Source organism: Zymoseptoria tritici, chromosome 5, assembly GCF_000219625.1.
Source record: "Zymoseptoria tritici IPO323 chromosome 5, whole genome shotgun sequence".
Lineage (NCBI taxonomy): Eukaryota > Fungi > Ascomycota > Dothideomycetes > Mycosphaerellales > Mycosphaerellaceae > Zymoseptoria > Zymoseptoria tritici.
In genome coordinates this window covers 1,375,966-1,399,221 of record NC_018214.1, presented here as the reverse complement: position 1 = coordinate 1,399,221, position 23,256 = coordinate 1,375,966, and the positions used below count along the sequence as shown (strand labels likewise).

General features: G+C 53.3%; 5 protein-coding genes across 5 annotated transcripts; 3 read left to right on the top strand and 2 right to left on the bottom strand.

Moving 5' to 3' along the window:
• Window positions 1–3,926: 3,926 nt before the first annotated feature.
• Window positions 3,927–6,356, bottom strand: MYCGRDRAFT_41653 (uncharacterized protein; the record flags this gene model as incomplete). The annotated part of the gene is made up of 1 exon (XM_003852163.1): window positions 3,927–6,356. One exon carries the CDS (start codon window positions 6,354–6,356, stop codon window positions 3,927–3,929), a length of 2,430 nt encoding a protein of 809 aa, XP_003852211.1.
• Window positions 6,357–7,626: 1,270 nt separating this feature from the next.
• On the top strand, window positions 7,627–13,655 carry MYCGRDRAFT_109517 (uncharacterized protein; the record flags this gene model as incomplete). The annotated part of the gene is made up of 8 exons (XM_003852561.1): window positions 7,627–7,749; window positions 7,824–7,951; window positions 8,021–9,625; window positions 9,741–9,787; window positions 10,435–10,532; window positions 11,077–12,940; window positions 13,002–13,169; window positions 13,237–13,655. 8 exons carry the CDS (start codon window positions 7,672–7,674, stop codon window positions 13,308–13,310), a joined length of 4,062 nt encoding a protein of 1,353 aa, XP_003852609.1.
• Window positions 13,656–14,340: 685 nt separating this feature from the next.
• Window positions 14,341–18,776, top strand: MYCGRDRAFT_109516 (uncharacterized protein; the record flags this gene model as incomplete). The annotated part of the gene is made up of 3 exons (XM_003852562.1): window positions 14,341–14,584; window positions 15,115–15,320; window positions 15,592–18,776. 3 exons carry the CDS (start codon window positions 14,341–14,343, stop codon window positions 18,463–18,465), a joined length of 3,324 nt encoding a protein of 1,107 aa, XP_003852610.1.
• Window positions 18,777–19,039: 263 nt separating this feature from the next.
• On the bottom strand, window positions 19,040–20,493 carry MYCGRDRAFT_109515 (uncharacterized protein; the record flags this gene model as incomplete). The annotated part of the gene is made up of 2 exons (XM_003852162.1): window positions 19,040–20,163; window positions 20,220–20,493. 2 exons carry the CDS (start codon window positions 20,491–20,493, stop codon window positions 19,040–19,042), a joined length of 1,398 nt encoding a protein of 465 aa, XP_003852210.1.
• Window positions 20,494–21,926: 1,433 nt separating this feature from the next.
• MYCGRDRAFT_86108 (uncharacterized protein) lies at window positions 21,927–23,079 on the top strand (the record flags this gene model as incomplete). The annotated part of the gene is made up of 6 exons (XM_003852563.1): window positions 21,927–21,972; window positions 22,031–22,270; window positions 22,325–22,543; window positions 22,602–22,689; window positions 22,752–22,832; window positions 22,962–23,079. 6 exons carry the CDS (start codon window positions 21,927–21,929, stop codon window positions 23,077–23,079), a joined length of 792 nt encoding a protein of 263 aa, XP_003852611.1.
• Between the last annotated feature and the right edge of the window lie 177 nt (window positions 23,080–23,256).

Sequence of the window (23,256 nt, the reverse complement as noted above, 5' to 3'; positions counted from 1 at the left end):
GGCTAGGCTCTCGTACCGGACTAGCGTAAGGACTATAGACGGACTAAGCGGCAAGCTTATAGTCTAGCTTACTAGCAGCCCTTATATTATCCGAAGCGGACCTAGGAGATCGCTTAAGACTTATAGAGAGTTCGAGACTTAGATAGCGCTTCTGCGTACGAACACAATACGCCCCGACGCGTTCCTAACTCTCCTACAATTCCTAGGCCTCGACTAATTACGCTAGCTTAAGCAATACCGACAGCTTCGAAACTAGTATAGTTACAAGCTTAGGAGATAGTCGGAAGTCTACAGCAGAACAGGCTAGCTCGACCTAGCGAGCTGTTACGTCTCCCTTCGTACTAGGCGAGCCGAATGTAGAAGTAAGATACGCGATTACCGTCTAAGGCAGAAGAGAACTAGGCACACTAGGGAACAGTGCCTTTTTATAATACAATTTAGCTACGCTAGGCTCCTATTTGTTTAGACCCTCGCGGATCGTCTTCTTATACGGGCGTCTAGTATAGGCGGCATCTAGGTCCGCCGAAGACGGAATCTATTCGGAAAAGCGGTCGGTAGGTAATATTATATCCTAGTCGTAGATATCGTAGTAGTTCTTGCGGATACGCCCTTTAGGCAGTAGCTCTACGAAGGGCTTTAAAGTAGCAACGCGACGACAGTCGACCGGACTATCTGCATTACGTCTAGCGTTCACAAACTCCTACACAGAATAGTTTATATTGTCGCGCTTCTGCTAAGGACCTAGTTTCGCCCTCGGCTTCTTACGTGCCGCCGACGGCAGTCCGACAGGCGCCGGCTTGTTAGCATCTAATCTAGCGTTAGATAGCGCATCGGCGAGATTACTAGCCTCTTTCTCCTACTCCGAGTTTAAGAATCTGTCCGGGACTACACGAGTCTAGTTTAGTCGGGCTAGCGACTAGGGGCCTACGATCTATTAGTCGTAAAGGAAGGTAAAAGTTCTAGTGCCCTACCGCTTGCTGTTACGTATAGCGCGCCCGGCTCGCTGCATAATAGTCCGTATGCTAGCGTTCTGCGGAAGGCGGTATTAAACGACCCGTTTAATGTTAGGCAGGTCGACGCCTAGACTAAGAGCCTTAGTCGCAAATAGGATCCGGATCTTCGAGTCTGGTTTCTAGAACTCCTTAATTACATTCGCCTGCGTTCGCCTAGCCGTCCTGCTATAGTAGGTTCTTACTATAGCATAGATCTGGTTAATCGTTAGGCTTCTAGAGAATTAGGCATGTAGGTAGGACCGGAGGCTAGACGCCGCAGTGTAGATACCTAAGCAACTGTCGATAAACACTACTGTTTTCTTAATCGACTAGGGATTCGGCACGCTATTAGCTCTAGTAAGGCGATCGGTTAGATATCGAAGCGTCTTATAGTTCCCGAGTATACTATCTAGAATAGCGCAATATTATATAGATATCTTAGATCGGTTAATCGAATCCCGTACGACAACTATGTCGTCGTAAAAGCCGGAGGCCGTCCGACACTTAACGAGGGTGTCCGGCTCGAGAGTCGCTAAATAACTAAAGAAGCAAACACGATTAGTTAGGGTAGACCGAAGATTCTTTAGACGGGTATATTCTTTCCGAAATCCTCTACCCTCTATCCCCTACTAGTAAACCAGGTAGAACTCGTCTAATACAAAGAGGCCGAGCCTTTGCCTTACCGCTAGTTTAACTATTAGTTTTATAAACTACAACTATATTACTATCTTAGGAGACAATATTAGGTAGGTACACTTCCTAGAATACAGCAGCTTCTACTACTAGTCGGTAAGCTCCGCCTTAGTATTCGAGTTTAATGCTAACGGTTTTCCCTTTAGACACTCGATCTTCTTAAGCTGTTCCTTGCTAATCTAATTAAGTAGAAGTACTAAGATCGACATCTTCTTTTATATTAGCGCCTATAACTAATATGCTAGACTCTTGCCTGCCGAGGTAGCCGCAATCTAGACTAGGTCTTTCTTCTCGAAGAGTAGGTGCTACAGTATACGGACTTGTGGCTTTCGGGCATAATACGGATACATTAAACGGACCGCGCGCTTAGTTATGTCTACCTACTCCGCTATACTTGCAGCTTATTGTCCGTCTAGAAGTACGGGCGTTTCGACGGCATAGTTAATCTAGTAGCACACCTTATCGAACGCGCAGCGGCGCGCTATTACAACTAGCTAGTCTAGCATATTAGCAGGCAGAGAAATAGAAGGTATGTAGCATTCGTTAGGGGCCCCGACCTAAGCGGCTTCGACTACGTCTATATTATAGGCATTCCTCTACGCCGACTAGAATACCCGCTCTAGCAGCCGCCTAACTAACACGTCGTCTTCTTCGACCGGAATCTCTTCGGTTAGTACTAATACTATCTTCTCTAGCTATCCTTCCCGCCGAATGAAATGCACTTTTATACTACCCCTACATAAAATCGTCTAAAGGGCGATGTCTAATACTAATAGTTCTATAGGTTTTTGTAGACTACCCTAGAGGTCCTTACTATTATCGAAGTTACTTAGGACGTTAGACAGACTATTACTATCGTCGTCGTCGTTGTCGTCGACTACCCGAATGCGCTTAGGCACGCTAGCAAAAGTAGTAATTTCTACACGCGAAAACGACTCGTCCGATCGATCCTCCTTATTAGTCGCCTTATCTAACGCATTGCTAACTTGTCCGGACTCGCTAGCGCCAAAGCTGCTCGAAGTACTCGTCGCGAAAGATCGGGTTAGGTTGGAATTTAACCTAGAAAGACGAGATTTATAGCGCGGCATCCTAAAATCGGCTTTAGTTAAGTTAGGGAGCGGACAGCTAGCTATCTAATAGACAAATTTTAGTTAGTATTAGACAAAAACTAAAGGAGGAGTAGGCATTGCCGTCTCGCTATACAAACGCGTCGGTTAGACTAAAGATACGCAAAAGCCTACTCTTCGTTCGTCTAACGCGTTAGGTTAAAACAAATAGCAGGAGGTTGTAGAGCACATTAATCTGCATTAGATAACTAAGCCGGATTTTCAGATTTTATACCTGGTAATGCTGTCGTCGCTATTAGTCGTATAGACGCGTTCAGGTACTAACACTCTATGTTAGTGTAATTTACATATAAAGCTAATACTCTATTACTAAAAAACACTAGTTAGGCCCTTAGACCACCTACAGTAGGGCCAGGTGCTTGCACCTGATTGGCCTGATACGCGAGGTGGTCTGAGCGTCTGAGACTACGGAGCAACTACCTAGTAGCCGTTGGTGTTGTTCAACATGCCCTGGTCCCAGCTGTGCAGTGCTTGGCTCCATCCCTGAGAAGATCTCCGAGCTAAGGAACTAGCGTCTTTGTTCTGTTTTAAAAATAAACAGAACATGCGCGGCCTCTGGTTCACACTGCCTGAACACTACTTTATCCGCGTGTAGACGCCGAAGAATGAGCGGCCCGGAAAGGAGGCTTTTCTCGAATAACCTTGAAGTCTCCACGTTGTGACGATTACAAGGTGACGAGGACGAAAGTGTTGAGGATATCGTTACCCACAAGTCCGGAGATCGTGTAGAGAGGGGGAAGGGCACGCACATTGACGAAGTATCAGTGTGCTGAGCATTGCACTATACGCGTTGGTCGCACGCAGCTATGTACGGCATCGTACTGTGATGATACTGCTATCTTCCGATGATTGTATTATTGACGACAAAATCTTCCAAGGCCCACAGTCCGCGGTCGCCACTCCCTCATTGCCGGCTTGTGGCGTGGCGTGGACCCATCATTCAAGTCAGTTTGGCGTCGGTCGCCTGGGACATACGTGCCAAACCTAGCCTTTTCTGTGGGAGACAGAAATCTCGTTGGTTGACAAAGCTCGACCTCTCTTCTTCGGACCTCTCTTCTTCGTAATCTATCATAAGCTTTGCGGTTTGAGGGCATGTGGCAAGTAAGGTACCATCTCAAGCGACAGCTTTCTGCGAAAGACTGAACATTTCTCCAAACCAGCCATAATTTCTGCTCAGTCGTCTTCCATGGCGTCTCGCCTTCCAGAAAGGAATCTTGCCGCTCGGATGAGGTTCGTGGAATTGAATACTTCTCTCGACGTCGAATTTAGTTGGCGTGAACTGCCACACTGATCCGTAGAGTTTTTCGCCAAGGAAGCCGACACTTCGAAGAGCGTGTAGGAAGTCGGTCCAGGACACTTCACCAGGTGCGCCGGTGAGCGAGGGCGTGTAGAAGAGGGTGCGGAAGACTTTGAGTGCGCGCTGGTCGACCTCGAAGGTCGGATGGACCTCGCTGTCGTGCGCGACATTGGCTTCAACTGGGAGTGTGGACTGTTGCTCGTTGGGCTCAGGACGTGTCTTCCGTTTGGTTCTCTCTTTGACAGTATCCGATGGTTGAATTGTTCGCTCTGTCCGCTGCTCGAGATCAAAATACACTTCGGACAGTGGCCTCGTCAAGGGTTCGATGCGGGTAACAGGTTTGGACTTCGTCGGCTCCACCCAATCCGGTGTTCGCTGCAACTCGCGCTCGTGCAGAAGCGTCTTCACGGCGAAGCCGTCCAGATCACCAGCGTTTAAATGCAAGATCTCGTCGACTTTTTTCCAGAACAAGTCCAAGTTGGCTTCGGCTCGTTGCATTGCCTCTGTCGTCTCACGTGTTCGTCGTTTCTCAATTGGATAGTTGAATCTACCCTCGCTTGCAGCTCCGTATTTTGCAAGAGCTGTTTGACTGCCCGTCACTGCTCTCAGGAGACGGGTCCACGGCGCTGCCGTTCTTGAAAATTCTTTTTCGATTGCCTCCGTCCTGTCCACCATCTGCTCTTCGAATTGGTTGGACCATGGCTGGTAGATATCAATCTGTCGCAGACACTCTGTAACAATCGCTAGATCAGACATGCCCACAGCAATGTGCGATGACACGAGCGATTTCGTTTTCGCGCTCGTATCTACCAGGCGCTGAAGCTCGTCCACGATGATGGGCAGCCGCACAACAGACAGATCATGTCCATCCTCCCAGAGTATCGTCGCCAGCCACAAAAACTCCGCCTCATCTAGGTCCATTTTCTTCCCAGCTTTACGCATCACGTCGATACGGAGTTCCTCTGGCCTCTCCTCTGGTCTTCGAGCAAACTTGGAACGAAACGCTGGTGACGACACGAGAGCGTGCTTGAGAAGTCCTATGGGACCTTTGCTGGCATATTTGAGATAATAGCGAAAGCGTAGGATAGCATCAAGATAAGGCTTCGGAAGGTCCTTCTCGGGATGGACGTCACAATTATACTGGTCTTGCATTTTCTTCAATCTCGCTGCTTGCTCCTGCAAATTTGTGAAGATTTCGAGCTGTATGAAAGCATTCGTAATCTCGTTGGCGATCACTCGTGCCCAGAGAATCTCCTCCCTCCCGAAACGGAAAAGGGGATGGACATGTCCATTGAGGTCCGGAAGCGTTTCATGACGATGATCCCGCGCTGTTAGTAGGAGCTCCGAGTAGTACGCTGGGTCTTCGCGGAGTGCCCACATGTTATCGGCCGCTGCATCTCTCCGTGCGGCGAGAAGGCTTTCAATACGAGAGAAGCTCAATCGAGCTGGCACGCGATACGGCGCCTCGGACGCCATGGCAGCGAGTGAGTCGAAGCCAGAATCGTTTGCGGGTATCGGAGGCGGGTCTTGTAGCGGGTAGTCCAGAAGTTGTTGGTCGGAAATATCATGCAAGATCTCCGTGGCGGTGGCGACCAAGAACGACATGATTTTGTCCTGCGACTCGAGTATGAGAAGGCCTTCCCCTGGGTTTGGGCATCGTTTGGTCATCAACCATTCGAATGCCTCCGTGTGATCATCCCAGTGGAGGAGCTCGCCATATCTTTCCGCGTCATGTCGACCTGTGAATACCATGACATATTCATTCAAGAACGCCGGCATCACAGCCGCTGTTATCAAGCCAACATGCATTGATTCCAAATCCGCAGCCGCAAAGTCTGCAGGAGAGTTGCGTCCGCGAGCGTTAAGGAACAAGAGCAGCGTCTTACTCTTCATGAGATCTTCTTCGTTAATGAAGGGCCACATGTATTCCTGACGGTGTTGCATGTCGTTCTGCGGGATGGTTGCAGTGCCTTTCCTCAAGTGCTGGAAATCTGGCCGGTGGCCCGAGGGCATTTTGCTCCCCCAGGCTTTCGTGAGAATCGCACGTTTCTGCGGATTGCTGCGTTTGTTCCATCGTTTCTGGATGGTCGCTTCATGACGCTCGAGAATGCCGTGGAGCAAGTGGTAGTTCTTAAAGATAGAGGCAGCTCTGTGCGACCTCGTCTTCCTCACTTCGCTGGGCGTTATGGTCGTAGGTACGGGCAATCCGCCCGGTGAACCATCTGTTGGATCTCCTCCGATACCCATCGCCTGCATAGCTTGCATCACAGCTTCCGGGTTAGTCCAGTCTATGTCCACCATGTTTCAATGCCGGCTCTCGCACTTGGCTGCGATGCTGGACAGAAGTCGGACGAACATGCAATTTCATTGTGTGCACCCCTATTGATCTGTGTCACCTGAGGAATGATGTGCGTAGGGAATGGCCTACAAGGATATGAGCTTGGCTGCTTGAAATCAGAAAGTTCATGTTGCCATTATTCGCCGCCTTTCAGGTTACGAAGACGTTTGGAAGAAGAAAGGCGTACTGCTACAAGTGGTCAGCGGTTCTCCGCGTCTTGTAGTGACATGCGAGCCTCGTGGCAGAGGGAATGAAGCATGCCTGCACAGCATGCCTGCCAGCATTCGCACGAGAGAGCCAGGTTACCAGGATCGAAATGCGCACGATGCAGTCCAGATGCCCGCAGAATCAGAACTGTTTGGTTGGGCTGTCATCAAAGGAAAGCGATGGAGAGCAAGCGACGACCTTCTAAGGTAACCTTCCACTATTCTCCTCTGCTCTCTGAACTCATGATCCCATTCTCACTCCACCGAGATCCCACGATCGGAGTATGGACCGGCCCCACCAAGCGCGACTTTGCGACAGCTGTCATAAACTTGTCAGTAGTACCAGTGGATGGGTGGTCTTTGATGCCCGATTCTGGTCGTGTAGCCCGCCGCTGCCCATACCTAGACGAGCCACTTACGCAAAAGGACTGAGCACTGAGCAGTCCCTTTCGGGATCGTCACATGTCGTCGGAGTTCACGCGAACACCCGTCCGAACTGGTTGTTTCCAGGAACCATTCGACTTTGATGGATGCAATAGCACCGCCGTGTTATAGTCCGACAGGCAGAGCCCAACTTCCAGCATCTGAAACGAGGCGTCGCACATCGTTATAACATTCTGCTGAACATGTTGTGAGTCGTGAATGGAAAGACCACATCACGATGACCTTTCAGATTGACTTTGATGTTGCGTTCGATGCTCATCGCCGAACCAGATTCGCGCAATCAGGACACGCACAGCCGAAGCCACTGAATGCAGGTACATTACTCACGGGCATAGGGTTTACACTAAGGCTCCCGTTGAAGCATGTCAAAGTGCAGCTCACTTTTTCACCGGCGAAGCCCATGAATCGCGGGACACACTATACACGATTTTCGGCGCGCGATGATGTTGATGTACATGACGTCTCTGCCCATTGAGTCAGTTGCATGCTGTCTTCGTGCGCTGACTGGCGCGGAGTCCAGGACGGTCCGATCTTCGGGCTCGCTATCTACCTTGAGTCGTGCAGGCGTTCACTCATGGCTGGAGTGGAGTGCACAATGACGGTACCCGGGGAGTTGGAAGGTGACGATGATGCGACGCTCGCAGGTTGGAAGGCAGGTACTCTTTCGTTATATGAGCGACAGGCCACCCGGGAGAGAGGCTAATGTCCTTATTCTATTATCTTGAGGCCTTTCTTTACCTCCCAGTTACGACCGATCTCTTGATATCCATCTTCGAGAGATATTTCACACCCATCTGCTATATGTTCAAGAACCAAGCCGTTCCACTCAGCATGGGGTTCTTCAACGCTTCCAAGTACGCTCCCAACAAGGAGTCTCAGCCCAAGACCGGGTCTCTGGCAGGGTCTGACCGCAATACCGTTAGCAACTCAGCTGGTCGCGCCAAGAACCTCAGTCCGCTCGAGGAGAACCCTTCTTCAGGCGGAAGGGCCGGTAGCCTCTCATCCAAGACAAGCAACTCGGCCCTAAACAGCGCCATGGGCAACTCGACATCCAACAACGCCAGCTCAGCGAGCAATGATCGCCATCATTCTCGCAAGAATACTGGCGAGAACGGATTGAACTCCAATGGAGTCAGCAGCACCGGGTACGGCTCCAACAAATCCTCTCAACAGAGATCCAAGTCTAAGTCTCGCACGGTTTCCTTTGCGAGCTCCCCACGAATCTCCAGCTCTGACGATGAGCGTGGCTATAGCTCCGACGAGAGATCCAACGGCTCCTCCAACTTCAGCGCGGGCTCCACGAACACAGCTCAGAGCGTCCACAACACCGCTTCAAGTGAGCGCGGCTCCACCAAGAAAAACAGCATGGACAGCAACCGACCGACCAGCCGCAATGGAAGCACTCGGGGTAACAACACCTCACCACCGCACCATGAGCGTAAGGGTTCCAACTATGTTCAGCGTGGAAGCTCCCCGGTCAGCAGCCCAACTCGCAACAACCGGGAGGCAACGGTTCCCACCGCCGGTGGAGAGAAGATTGGCAGCAAGATCGGCAACTCGAACACCTCATCGAATAACAACTCATCGTCGAATAACAACTCATCGTCGAACAACAATTCATTGTCGAACAACAACGCATCATCGAACAACAACAACTCTTCCAGCGGTGGATACTTCGGCGGATCACACAGCAACAACAACAACTCCAGCTCCAACTCTGGCTACACACAAGCTGCCAACAACAACTCTTCATCATACGGTAATGGTTCTAGCAACAACAACAACTCTTCCTCCAACACTGGATCCTCTGGAGGATATGGTGGCGGTAGCTCATCAAACAACAACTCGTCCTCCAACACTGGTTCATCAGGATACGGTGGCAACAACCAGTCTTCCGGCTTCGGTGGTGGCAGCGGTGGCTCGTCTGGAGGATATGGTGGAGGTAGCAACAACAACTCCGGCGGCTCCTCTGGAGGGTACGGTGGTGGCAGCAACAATAACTCCGGCGGCTCTTCCGGTGGCTACGGTGGCGGCAACAACAACAATACCTCGGGTGGCTCAACCGGTGGATACGGTGGCGTAGGCAACAACTCGTCCAACAACAGCTCTTCCGGAGGATTTGGAGGTAGTTCCAACAACTCTTCCGGCGGTGGCTATGGAGGCAGCAGCAATTCTTCCAACGCTGGCGGCTACGGAGGTTACAGTGACCCACAACAACGTAACGCCTGGGAGAGCGGCCAGCGCGATGCCAGGCAGCAAGGCTCCCAGAATACGGCTGGCTCGCCCCAACGACCATCTTACAACTCAGCCAACTCTGGCTACGGTTCATCATACGGCGGATCCAACTTCGGCGGCGGCGGTGGTGGCGGTTACGGTGGTGGTGGTGGTGGCTACGGAGGAGGAAACAACAACAACAACAACAGCTCAGGCGGCAAGGCACCCGGCTTTTCGACTGAAAGGAAGCTCGACGTCGCGTACGAGGCTGGCTACAAGGACGCAATGGAGAAGATCAAGGCCGACATGATGCGGTACTAGAGGGAGGGTGTGTTGTGGTAATGGCATGGACCTGTTTCGATTAAGTCGACGCGAATGAGAGTTCACAACAGACTGTTGATGGCTGAACGATACTTTCGTGTATCATAGTTTCCTTTGTTCGGTTTTGGCCGCGGGTGTTCTGGGATCGTATATAGGTTAGTCTACTAGTTGCTGATGGCTATCCGGCAGCCCATCTTGTCAAAATTCAGAACTCAAATTCAAAAAGGCTGAAAGCGATCGTCTTCACATCTTTGTTGTCTCGTACAGGGAAGTCTGATACAGATCTGGTTCTCCCGCAAACATGCATGCCGACCCAATTGTATCAACAAATGTGCACGTGGAGCTCCGACTTGAATGCTGCCCTAAGTGCTAGAAACTTTTCCCGGCCAAGTGTTCTCATAAGGTATTCATGCAGGGGTAGACGATGGCCTGCCTAAGGTACCTTCACGTGCAACACGCACGATCTGATAGGGACAATCCCAGTCTGAATCCCTGCGGCTTCGTCTCATCCCTGACATTTGTTGCGCAATGCTGTAGCATCCGTGCGCGGAGACAGGTATCCAAGGTTGCCTGCGACAGACCTCACTCGGAGAGCGCATCAGCTTATGTCCTTCGCTCGAAATTGACTGACAAGTCAGGACCCGTTTGATGGTCGTGTGAATATCGTCAAAGCAGTATAGCTGGTCCATCGGTCTTGTTGGCCATCACCAACTCGAGCATAGCCGCCGTAGAGCTAATTGTGGCCCATCGCCACGGCGCGATCCACATGCGCGTGGACTCGATGAATCTATATTTGTCGTAGATCATTCGCTCATTCTCGGCGACCTACTGCTTGCATCAAAATTCCCGCGACAAAGGCCGCGAATACGCCTGAACGGCACTGTTGCAATGGGAACCGCTGTTCGCCCCCCGGTGTTTCTTCCTCGCGCCTAGGATCGGTCGTGTTAACGGTCTTGGTCCGACGCTGTACGGCATCGGGCAGATTCCTGATGAAACAATGGGAGTCGCAAGGAGTGTTTATCGCAGCGACAAAGAGAACGTAGCCGCCACACAGATGCGAATGCTCGTCACGTTTGTGTAATTGTCAATAGTCTCCCAAGTCACAATCGTTGTCCAGCCTGACCTCTCAAGTAATCTACACCAAGCGCCGAATGATCTGCGTCAAGTCCGCCACGGCCCAGCACACCCGAGGACCCAGCCTTCGGCCAGCCCTGCATATCCGGGCAGTCAACCTTTCGACAGTCGAAACATCGCATCCTGCTCGTGCCTGGATAAACCTTGAAGCCTGGCGACTCATTCATACCATAGAATCACGTCGAGCTTGACAGTCCGCTCGTTGGACAGCAGGAACATTTGACGGGGCAGTGTCGAGCGAATCAGGAGGAAGTCCACTCATCTTTTTCTGGAGAACAGACATCAATTGGATACGACGACTATGCCGCAGGGCTTGCGGCCCGTGAAGGCCGCGCAGTACGGCTATGCGGAATCCTTGTCGCAGTCCACATATCTGGGACACGAAGAGGAGTGGGACCACCATCACCATGAGCAGTGGGCCACAGGATCGCAGGATCTCCATTCAGCCTCGCCTTCAAGCTCGGGCAAGGCATATACACACAATCGAGAAGTTTCCCACGGCAGTCAGCAGCGCATACCGTCGCCGGTCAAGAGGAAGCCAGTCTCCAACGTGCAGCATTCGCCTGCTCCAGAGGTTCGCATACAGGAGATGCCCATGAATTCAGTCCACGTCAGTCCTCCACAGATGGGCATCGTGAAGCCTGAGCACGGGGCCCTCAGCTATGCCTACGCCAGAGATGACGAGCCACGACATGGCATGCACACCTATGACCCCTCGTTAACGATGGGAGACTCGACGGGCTCCCTCCCGGTCCGAACCAAAGCGCCAAACGGCTACGACCACCAGCCTTCATATCACACCCGCGCACCCAGCCGAGACTCGTCCAACACCAATACCACTCCGCGGATAGAAGAGGATGGCGAAGAGGTGGATTTGTATAATCAGGATCCATCGCAAGGTCTTCAGTACCATGCGTTTGAGGATGGAAGCAAGAAGCAGACTCAACATGGACAAAATCGTGCTTCGCACTCGGCCACGAAATCGACGGTATCGAGTTCGTCAGGTGGCGAGCATTCGAATGGAGGAGGATTGCATGCTTATGGTCCGCGAACAACAGCCCAACGGCCGGTGTCATCATATATCCTGGGCCAAGAAATGCGAGGACGAACCCTGTCGCCAATGAGCGCAGTGTCAGACTCGCAAGGTCATGGCCGGGATTTGTCGACATCCCGGAGATCACCCTTGAGCAGACCGGCCAGCTACGTCGACCTACTCAACAACCTGCCATACAGCCAGCAGGTCGCACCGGGAGGACCACTCAACAATGCAGGCCTACAATCAGTGGTCGGTAATGCCGCTAGCTTGCTGGATACCAAGAAGACGCTGGATATGTACCGCGCCAATGTGAAAAAGACTACCGATGCTGCCGTGCAGTACGAATTTGCTATTTTCATGATCAATGCGGCCCGAGATCTGAACCCAGAAGATGGCATCGATCCCAGTGAACTTACCAACGAAGCTAAACAGATCCTACAACGTCTAGCTGACCGCGCCTATCCTTTCGCACAATACTACCTCGCCGATGGCTTCTCCTCTGGACTCTTCAACAAAGGCAAACCCGACCTCGATAAATCGTTCTCACTCTTCGTAAACGCCTCGAAGCACGGACACGCAGAAGCCGGATATCGAGCCGCTCTATGCTACGAGTTCGGCTGGGGCTGCGCAAAATCCCCTCCGAAGGCTGTTCAATTCTACCGCAATAGCGCATCGAAGAACCACCCCGGTGCGGCAACGCGACTCGGCCTCGCGTGCATATCTGGCGACATGGGTCTGAAGGACAAGTACAGAGAGGGTGTAAAATGGTTGAAGCGTGCACAGGAAAGTGCCGATCCTCAATATAATGCTGGACCGTACGAGCTGGGCATAATGCATCTCAAGGGGCACGGAGAGTTGATCTTCAAGGATGAGGCATACGCGGCACAATTGCTCACACAATCTGCGGAGATGGGACACGTTCACGCAAACTTCCTGATGGGTCAAGCATACGAGAATGGTCTGTACGGGTGCCCGCGCGATGCAGCGTTGAGTGTTCATTTCTACAATGGCGCGGCGACGAGAGGCCATGCCGAAGGCCAAATGGCGCTTTGTGCGTGGTACATGATCGGAGCAGAGCCGGTGTTGGAGAGGGATGAGAACGAGGCTTACGCCTGGGCGAAGCAGGCTGCGGAGTCAGGTGAGTCGTGGCGACCATGCCTCGATCAGGGTGAGCATATTGCTAACATGGGCTTGATTAGGCTTCGCGAAAGCAGAGTATACTGTGGGCTACTTCACAGAGATGGGCATTGGCTGCCGACGAGACCCTCTCGAGGCGAATGTGTGGTATGTTCGTGCAGCAGATCAGGGGAATGAGACGGCGAAGCAGAGACTGGCTATTATTCACGCCGCATCGAGTGGAGATCCAGGTATGTTTGAAATCCCAGATCGAGAGGATTACACCCCGCGGACACATGCGCTGACGGCTGTCTCCAGGCATTCCTATGAGCAAAGTCGGAGCGAAGAGCAAAGATCTCGCCGGAAAGAAAAAGTTCATGGGCATCTTTTAGGAGAATAGGAGCAGCAACTGCATTGTACGCAGTCTCCCACACAGCAGGCGTTTTCTGGCATTATTGCATTTTTCTGGGATGTCCGGTACCAGACATCGATCGACTACAGTTCTTGGCCATCAGCTTCGGTCCCACGACCAGATACAGACGTTGCAGAGAAAGGGAAATCTATCACAGGCGAACGGCACGACTATATGATCTTCGGGTGCTCATAGATCATCTCGAGTCCTCGACAGAAGGAAATGAGGGGAAGGGATTGACATGGCTGCATTTTTGGGAGGGTGCTTGTTTTCGCGCTACATATGGGTATTTCGGGCACGAAAAGGATGATTGATGGAAGCATGTATAGCGTGCATGGTCGAGGAGGCCTCTTCGAGCTAGGCAGAGTTGTCAAGATGCAGAGAGGACACCGTAGCGATGACAGCGATGCTTATCTGTGGAATATGTAAATCTGTTACAACGACTCTTCCTGCATCTTTGATGTCCTCCAGAACATTTGGGATCTGCGCTCTTCATATGAAAGCGCTCGCGCGCGGTGTGTTGAATCGTCTTGCTGTATTGCCCAACGAACGATCCAGTCGTGCTAAGGCACACCATATTTTCGCTTTTCGAGGTGTGATTGATTGACCTCGTCGACTGCGATCTCGCTCCTGCCTCGTCCAGCTCGAACGTAGTGTAGTAATCAAGTTCAAAAATCTCTTTCCGCGACCTGTTTCCGTGCGAAGCGCTCCTCGACCGGTCACGACTTGTACCTGTCCACGCTCTACACGAAAAAATTTCATTCCTCAGCTGCCGGAATATACTCATGTTGCACCTAATGTCACATCTCTCTTCACGTCACGCCAGTCCAACCGGAGGATGCCTGATTCTCTGCCTTTTCGCAACCTACAAGTTGCCGTTGCTGTGTTCGAAGCAATGCGAATTCGAAAGTTGGCGGATGACGAAAACGGCGGTGGAGTCGAAAGACCCAAGGATCGAGGGATGCAATAGAGCTTCTTGGTCTAGAAGCTGTGCGATGCAGTTGTGCGTCATGTTGCTGCTACTCGTGCGGGCAAGGCAAAGCAAATCGATCGGCGCGTTCGATGGAGCACAGCAGTCGCAGTGGACGTCGAGACGGCGATACCTGGAAGCGTTGGTGGTCGTAACTCGATTCCAGGCTGCTTGCTCCTGCCTGCTCGACAACACAACGACGGCAGTGTCGAGGAGCGTGGGAGGACGCGAAGGGAGGAGTCCTGCACGAAATCGAGAGAGACTCTGCCAGCCGGCTCTGCTCGGTAGGCTGCTACAAGTAGCGGCGAAGACAATTCACGCGTCGACCAATCAACTCAGATCCTCACCCTGGTCCACTTTCACGCTGTTCCCCGGTCCATCGAGCGAGTGAGACGACTCCCTCCCCACCGCGCGCCCGTTCTTATCGCACCTTTCTCACAATCGACGAAGACGGCATGCGACCTTCTGACACAACTCGACAATATGTCTTCGTCGTCTTTTTTCTGGACGCTCTCCGTGGACATGCCTTGCGAGCCCTCTCTGCTGATGGGTCATTGCGCGGCCAGCTGCAAGGCGCCGCCTCGACACACCATCCTCTCGCATTTCGCAAGCCCAAAAATCCGCACGTCGCGCGAGTCTAAGTTGATTGGCTGACCCTCCTCGGGACCGTCCGCTCGAGGAAGGGAGCTAGCCGTTCCCTCTTTCGCTCTCTTGTCTCTTCGAATCGACCCTCGCATTTGCCTACTCACAACGCCATTTCACTTCCTCACTGCCCATTGCGCGGCACCTGTTCATACTGACTTTGCCTCTTCAGACTCTTCAGATCACTTCGACATACGACTGGAACCGACTCCTGCCATTGCCCGGACGCCGACCGCCGTACCGCCGCTCCGCCGCCCACTTTCACTCGACACGGTCGCCATTCTGCCGGCCACCGCCTACGAAAAGGTCGCGCTCCTTGCCCATGATCCATCGCCGTGCCATTCATCATTCACTATCGACGCCTGCGAGACCGCTGCCGTGCGAACCGCGCTCACGAGCGACCTGCACCGCTGTTAAAGACCGTGTCTGACTCCTGCGAACAGTGCCCTTTATTCGGTCGCTCTGCTAGCAGCCGCACATTCACAACTTCACACACTTCACCGCACGCGCTCGACTCGATCGTCGCGCGGTGTCGGTCGTCGTGTCGTCCACGGGCGTCACGCACGCTTGGCCTGTGGCAGTTCAGTCATGCGCCGCCGATTTGGCGAACCTTTCGGCATCTAATCTCCTTGCTCTCTTCTACAAACAGGATAGCATGACAGACGCCGCCTTTCCTGTCAAAGCTATCAATGCTCACGACCTCTCCCACGCATCGCACGCCGTATCACACCTATCGTCGCACCAGCGCTTCGCCGCGTCCGAAACCAGCGACGTGCCCGCGGACGATGGCCAGATCAGCTGCATTTGTGGCTACGCCGACGACGATGGCTGGACCGTCGCCTGCGATTTGTGCAATCGCTGGCAACACCAATCGTGCTATTATCCTCACTACGACGAGCTGAGCCTGCCGGACGACTTGCAACATTACTGCGTCGACTGCAGTCCGCGACCGGTCGATGTTTCCACTGCGCGTGCTCGCCAGCGACAAAAACGAGAGCATGCAGAGCCTTTGACCAACGGCGCGAAGCGCGCGGTGTCGAAGAGTCACAAGAAGAAAGTCAAAGAGCTGGTTCCTTACACAAATGGTTGGTCCGCCGCGGATAAAATTCGTCACGATCGGAACAGTGCGAGCCCTCGAGACCAACCTCCGCCCGCGAAACGACCAAAGACCAGCCATCGCGCATCGGACTCTACTGCCACCACCACTACGACGAAGGGCCATTCTCGAAAGCGCAACGCCTCCACCGTCAACCAGCGTCGGAGCGTATCGCGGTCGCCGGACGCCAGTATCGACCAGTATTCCGAAGAATTCTTGCAGTGTTACTCGGAAGATAGCTGGAGGGTCACCGATGCAAATGTCTTCAACAACATCGCCATAGGCAGTGCTCTACCTGCGTGGCTGGCTGCGCATGAGGACGAGTTCCGAGCTATGCACAAGCAGCCCAAAGGCGAGGTTCTCATGCGATGGGACAGCCAACTAGAGGACATTCCTGGCAAAGCTATGATTCATATTCAGGATGCCCACGATGACACTGTCCGCTATGGAGGTCAACACCCGAGCTGGAAGATGGTGACCGTGGAAGAGCCAGTTCCCTCGGGTGGCTACATTGGCGAACTCAAAGGAGTTATTGCCTTCAAGAAGGAATATCAACAGGACGCTTCCAACAGGTGGCCACAGCTGCGTCATCCGGAACCTTTCGTCTTCTTTCACCCAAGCTTGCCTATCATCATCGACGCACGAAACGAAGGCACCGCGTTGCGGTACGTAAGGCGCAGCTGCCAACCCAACGCCCGGCTCCAAATACTGGTCACTGGAGGGCATGACTATCATTTTTGCTTCATGGCGACATCACAAATTGAGCCGGGCGTCGAGGTGGCAGTGAGCTGGGACACAAGCGAAGGACTACCGGAGCTCAACGAACGTAGTACACTATCGGACGAGCACATGGAACTTCTCTCCGCTTGGGTGTCCACAGCTCTTGCTAATTGTGGCCCGTGTGCCTGCGGTCTGCCGGAAGGCAGCTGCAAGATGTCACGATTTGACCGTCGCAATCGTAACAACGAAGACGAGGCACCTACCACTAGGATGCCGAAGTCGAAGAAGCGTAAAGGGCCTCAGGTCTCGCCGCTCAATACAGCAGCGCTCAACAGTCGTTCTGGCAGCGAAGCACGCAAAGTCGAGGCCGATGACGACGGCACTGACTCACGGTCAGCTTCTGGATCCGCAGGTCGCGATTCGGCGAGTCGGGACATCACACCGAACACGCACTACTCTGCCAATGGCACGCAGCCTGTGATTCCTGAGATCTCTGAGCGGGAGCGCAAAAAGATGGCGAAAGAGGAAGAGATATTTCGACGGCAAGAGGAAGAGAGGACAGGCAAACAAGCAAAAAAGAAGCGCAATAGTGCTGGCTCGAGCTTGAACACACCGAGTGCGACCACGTCGAAACAATTGGGATTACCACCTACAACGACGTCGTCAAGGCATCCCGACAGTGGCACACCCAAGCAAGCCTCTCTCCCTCCAGCCAAGTCGACCATGGGTCGCAAACCGAAGACACAAAAGGCACCCATGAGACCTTCTGGCAGAATTGCGAAGCGGCCGAAGCCCGTCTACGTCGATTCCGAAACTCAATGCGACATGGATCAGGAAGAAGCAACGCAACGCGCGCCCACACCATCGTCACGGAGGCCGTATGTCTCGACGAGGCAGAGGTTGCTGGAGCGCTGTGCACGAAACAACGCCAGTTCTTGCGCGGCATTGTCGACCAGCCCGGTAAAGACATCAGTTGATGAAGCAGATCAGATGGACACCGAGAAGCCAATTGTGCAGCCTGTCGAGTCGATGTCATCACCCGCGGCGCCATCGTCGCCGCTTCCGGAAGCCGTCGCCCTTGACGCGTCAAAAGTGGAAGTCGACCAGGATGCCGAGATGGAAGACGCGCCGCAGGAAGGGACGAAGGCCGAAGCTTTAGCGGAGGAACAACCATCGCCTGAACCGCCAAACCTTGAGGACTCACCAAGCACCAGCAAGCAGTCCCCACCTGTACTGCCGCCGGTACCACCACTACGTCCTGTTATCAAGTCTACCGAACCCGAAGCTGGCGAAGAGTCGTCGAAGCAACCGGACCTGCACATAGCGATGCCACCTCCACCGTCGAACCCGTTCTCACAGCCCATACTTGCTAACGGTCCCGCCGCACAATCTCCTGGCAGCTTTACGACAGGCCCGATGTTCTCGCCAGCCGTCACCGCAGCCGTTTCTCCCAGTCCTGCACGCAAGAAGCTGAGCTTGAGTGACTACACTCGTCGCAGCAAAGCGAAGGACAAGGAACCAGATGGCAAAGCCGACCGTGAGAGCTCACCGGCCTCGACGGCATCCGGTCCTGCCGCGGTAGTACCCGTCGTTCAACCTTCATCTTCGGGTGAGGCTGCTGCTGCTGAGGGCGGATCTGCAATTGACGACGATGTGAAGATGGAAGACGCCGATGCGACGCCGGCTGTCCTTCCGTCGATCTCATAACACGTTCGAGTCCTGGAGGCTTTGTTCATTCTAGCGTGGCGTACGGTGTTACTGATGCGTGGAACCATGACGATTGGATGGAAAGGAGGAAAGGATGGGCTCGAAGGGAAGTTGACTGTATCGAACTTCACGACTGCAATGACGAAGCATGGGATGTGGACGATGGAGCGTGTGCTGTTGGGCTCACCGAAATGCAAATCAGGCTTCCTGCACTGTGTACATTAAAAGTCTCGACTACTGTCTCACAGACCCGTTTTGGGTGTGAGGTCCTCTGCCTGAATAGCAGGCAGCAGAAGCAGTGCTCAACACCACTTTGTTCTGTCACCAACGCTCAAGAGGACTTGTCCCCAGTCTCGCGTTGATCGTGCTTCACTTCACTATCGCTTGTAGATGAGGGGTTCCGCGCCTTGACGCACATATGTATGACTTCAAACCTCCAAGGCCTCAAGATAACAACAATGGCAAGCCCTGGGGCAACATTACCATCTTGCCGTCCTTGCTCCGCCTCACTGCCGTATGACGCACACTATCATAATGCCACTCATCGATCCTCGCTTTCCATTCGTCTCTCGCCTCAATAATCCTTCGGCTTCACCTCTTCACTCTCGTCTCCCTGCCCAACTGGCTCGCCCTTCCCAGCAACCTCTCCGCCCTGTCCACCGACTAGATTGGCCTTGGGTCCATCCTCCGTCGGGAGTGTCGCTCGATACGCCGTATAGCCAGGCTGCAACACCTGCGGCGGCGGCGAAGGCGCATACATCATCCGACCAGGCCAGTCCCCACCCCATAATTCGTGCGCCTGTTCTTCCTGGACTTGCGGCAGCATGGGCGTGTTGCCTGCGTTTCCTACTCCTGCTCCTCCGAGTGGCGGAGACTGCTGGATACCAGAGACGGGACTGTAGAGCGGTGGATCGGTGGCTGCGCTGTTGCGATTCGTGCCGTTCGAGTTGGTGAGGGAGGAGACGGCTGGGCTGTGTTGGTGGATGGCGTAGCCTCCTCTTCCTCCTTCTCCTGCGGGAGTGGAGCCGTAGAGTTCGCTTTTGCGCTCGATTTTGTTGTCGATTGCTCCGCCGCCTGCGCCTGTTGTGGGGAAGTCTCCGTTGAGTTCGGGCGTGGCGTCGGGGTCGCGGTACATGTTTACCATTTCAGGGGGCGCGAGGGCGAGTTGTGCGGGTTTGTTGCGTTTGTGTCGGCGGTAGAGAATGTAGGCGAGAGCGAGGAGGGAGAGTACCACGACGGGGACGATGACAGCGATGATGATCGTGAGGGTCTTGGGACCGGATGATGATGAAGCTTTCGAAGAGGGTGAGATGGCTGACGTCGAGGTGGGTGATGGCACGGAGGTGATGAGCGAAGTGATGGTCGTGGCTTGTCCGTTGGAGTCTGAGGTCGTGTCGAGGCGGGTGATGGTCGTTGGCGTTGGAGTTGTTGAGGTCGAGGGAGGTGATGAAGTTGAAGCTGAGGACGAGTCGCTCGTGGCGGTGGAGGATTGGCGTGTGGAACGGCTTGAGGGTGCCGTTGAGGAGGGCGGAGACAGACTCGAGATGAAGCCGATCTGGCGACCATCTGGGACATCGATGACTAGCGAGGCGTTTTTGCTGTCGCAGCAGTATGGTGTGCTTTGATGGCGGTCGGCGTCACAGCACCAATGTCCGTCCGAGCATTGCTGGATGGCTTCATTGCCGATGACGGAAGCTCCTGGTATTTTTGGTCAGCGTCAACTCCTTGCGCATATCCAAATCATGGCACCTCACCTGTGATACAGAACTGAGAGCAGTCGTCTCCCCAGCTTTGGTCTGTGCAGGATCTTCGCTCGGTGTAGTCTTCAGCCTCCAAGTAGCAGAGGCCATTGCTGAGGCACTCCCAGCCGACGGCGCAGCACATTCCTCCGTCGGAAGAACAGGGTGCGTCCACCTTGGACAGATCTCCGTTTGGATAGTAGCAGTTCTGCGCAGTCACCGACGATGCGAGCAAGTGAAGTGAAACGAGTGCGCCGAGAATGATGCGGAAAGCATTGGCGGGAGCCATGATAGGGGTCGATGGTGATTTCTGTCCAGATCGAAGTTGCCGCTGAGGTCGAGACGAGCGAAGAAGCGCATGCCCTGTTCGATGGAATCAAGTTGGAGTAATCGATCACAAGGACGTTCGATGATGTTTGCCCACGGACCACGAAAAAACAAGCTTCAACACTAGTGCCATTTGCTGAAAAGGTCATTCACTTCGCCTACCAGGGTCGTCGCTCGTGCGCGACTGCATGCAGCAACGGTAGACAGCAAAGAAAGCGACCAGCACATGCGAACCGCGAGTCCACCACATAGTCGTCGTGCGCATAGATGTCAGTCGCCTAGGTATCGAATATGACAGCCTTGGTGTGACTGCAAGAGGGGGCCTCCGAGGCACGGCAACCTGCATGTGTCCAAGCAATCGTGGTCTCACAACTAGCCGCAGTCCGGATATCTGCAGTACTCAATTCCAAATGTTGCACTGCCTGTGTCTCGCACTGCGGCTGCGAGACCATGGAGACTTCGACGTCCATCGATCTCAGAGACCCGGACGTGCATAATCATCTTCTGCGTGCTCGCCGTCCCGTGTTAAGCAACAAGCTCTCGACGTCTTCGCCTCGAAGACCTCACCTCGGTCTGGCTCCAATGGTCTCGATGTTCTCAAGTTGAAGTCTGATCGACCGGATCGAGGCTGATGCATAGATGCGGCAGGTTCTCGTTCTCGCCAGCGACCGGATCCTGGGAGCCATAGATTCCCTATTTCGTGTCGGTCTTGCTGAGCTCGATCACCAGTAGTTGACAACGTCGTGCTTCAGTTCGCGACATTCTCTTGGTCCTGATGTCCTGCTCATGCGGTATACCAAGCTTTCCGTGCCTATAAAAGAGGTGTGTTGTCGAGCCATGACCCTAAGCACCAATAACCCTAAGCAGCCGTCAGTTCAACTCATCAAGAACAGGACTGCCGAAGGACACCCTTGGATTTGCGATTCCTTTGGCAGTGCGACGTGCTCGAGGGCCATCCTCCTTCACCAGATAGTTTGTGCTCCTCCTGTGCATTGGCAAGAGAATGCCGATGCCATTGCTGGCAAAGTATCGATAAGCAACTGCCACACAATGGTCTGAAACTCGTCGACAAAGACTGGTCCAGGCTCGAGGCAGACGAGTCTCGGGATGAAATCTGTCTCAAGCGCACGCTGGTATTGATGCATGTCTTGCTATGTCCCGTGGTGTAGAGGAAGCTCTAAGGGAGTAAGAGCAAGGTGTCGAAGGGAGTAAGAGCAAGGTCAAGCTTCGTGGAAGCTGCCCGGGCAATGACTTGTCGCGGCCAAGGTTCGGCCTATCTTTACATCATCTCGTTCTTCAACACCTGGCGACTTTTCAAGACAAATATACAATCTTGAACGACTTGAGGATTTCTGGCGAACAACAAGTTAGTCTACTCGCTTTCAAGTCCTAGAGATGACCCTATTCCACGGCGTGGCTCTTGTCACAGGTGCAGCGTCGGGTACGAATCATAGCCCAAGAACGGCGGTCAACTCTTCGCATTGACACGATATTACAAGGTATCGGGCAGGCTATAGCGACTTCATTCGCCCAAGAAGGATGTCGAACAATTGTTGTCGCAGACCGTAACGCCGATGGACTTCTTGCGACGGAGAGGTTGGTTCAAGCCGCTGCTGGATCGGATGGAGTCACAGTCCTTCGCATTACAATGGACGTCTTGCAGGAAGATCAGATCACGAACTTGATATCTAGAGCCGTCGAGGCTTTCGGACGTATCGACTACGCTGTGAATGCCGCTGGTTGGTCAACTCCAGATACTCATCTTCATCGATATACATAACCATCCACGACAGGCATCCTCAGCAATAACGAACGAAGCCACGAAACCACCACTCCTGACTTCGATCGCATCAATGGCGTCAACTACCGTGGTTGCTGGCTCACTTCTCGAGCCGAGATCCAGCAGATGCTCAAGCAAGAACCTTTACCAACGCACGATGGTCGACCAGGCAGTCGTGGTAGCATTGTCAACATCGCCAGCCAACTTGGAATCGTGGGAAGACCGGCAGCTGGTCAGTACCTCTCGTTTGATGACTCCATGGCCCGTCAACAATTGCTCATTCCAATCAGCGGCATACTGTGCATCGAAGGCAGCTGTCATTAGCATGACACGTTGCGATGCTATTGATTATAGCAAGGACGATATCCGCGTCAATTGGTAAATTTGCCATTTCATTTGATGAGCCTCATAAAGCGGCCAACGCTAACACGGTCTCGAAGCGTTTGCCCGGGCGTGATCGATACGCCCATGACACGGCCAAACATGGACGTCCTGGGACCAGCAATAGCGATTGCCCCTATGTAAGTCGACGTCCGGAATCTCGTCCGATTGGGCTTGCGTCGCACGTACTGGCACTCAGGCACTGAAGCACCCAGCCGCAAGCGACCGGATCTTTGCACATGCTCAGTTCTGACTCCTCTTATCGATAGGTGCCGAGCTGGGTCCGCCCAAGAGGTTGCAGATGCCGTCTTGTTCCTGTCCAGCTCCAAAGCCAGCTTCATTCAAGGTACGGCCATGGTTGTCGACGGCGGGTATACGATCAATTAGATTGCGATAGTGGGTATACTTGTTGGCTTGTTATGCTGCACTGAGATCGCCCATTCGAGATGTTCGGTCATGGTTTATGGCTATGCACAGCCGTCGTGAATCTTCCATGCCAACACATCGCTCATGGTGTCCAGAAACACATCCATTGTCATGGACAACGGTCGACCGCTTGTAGCT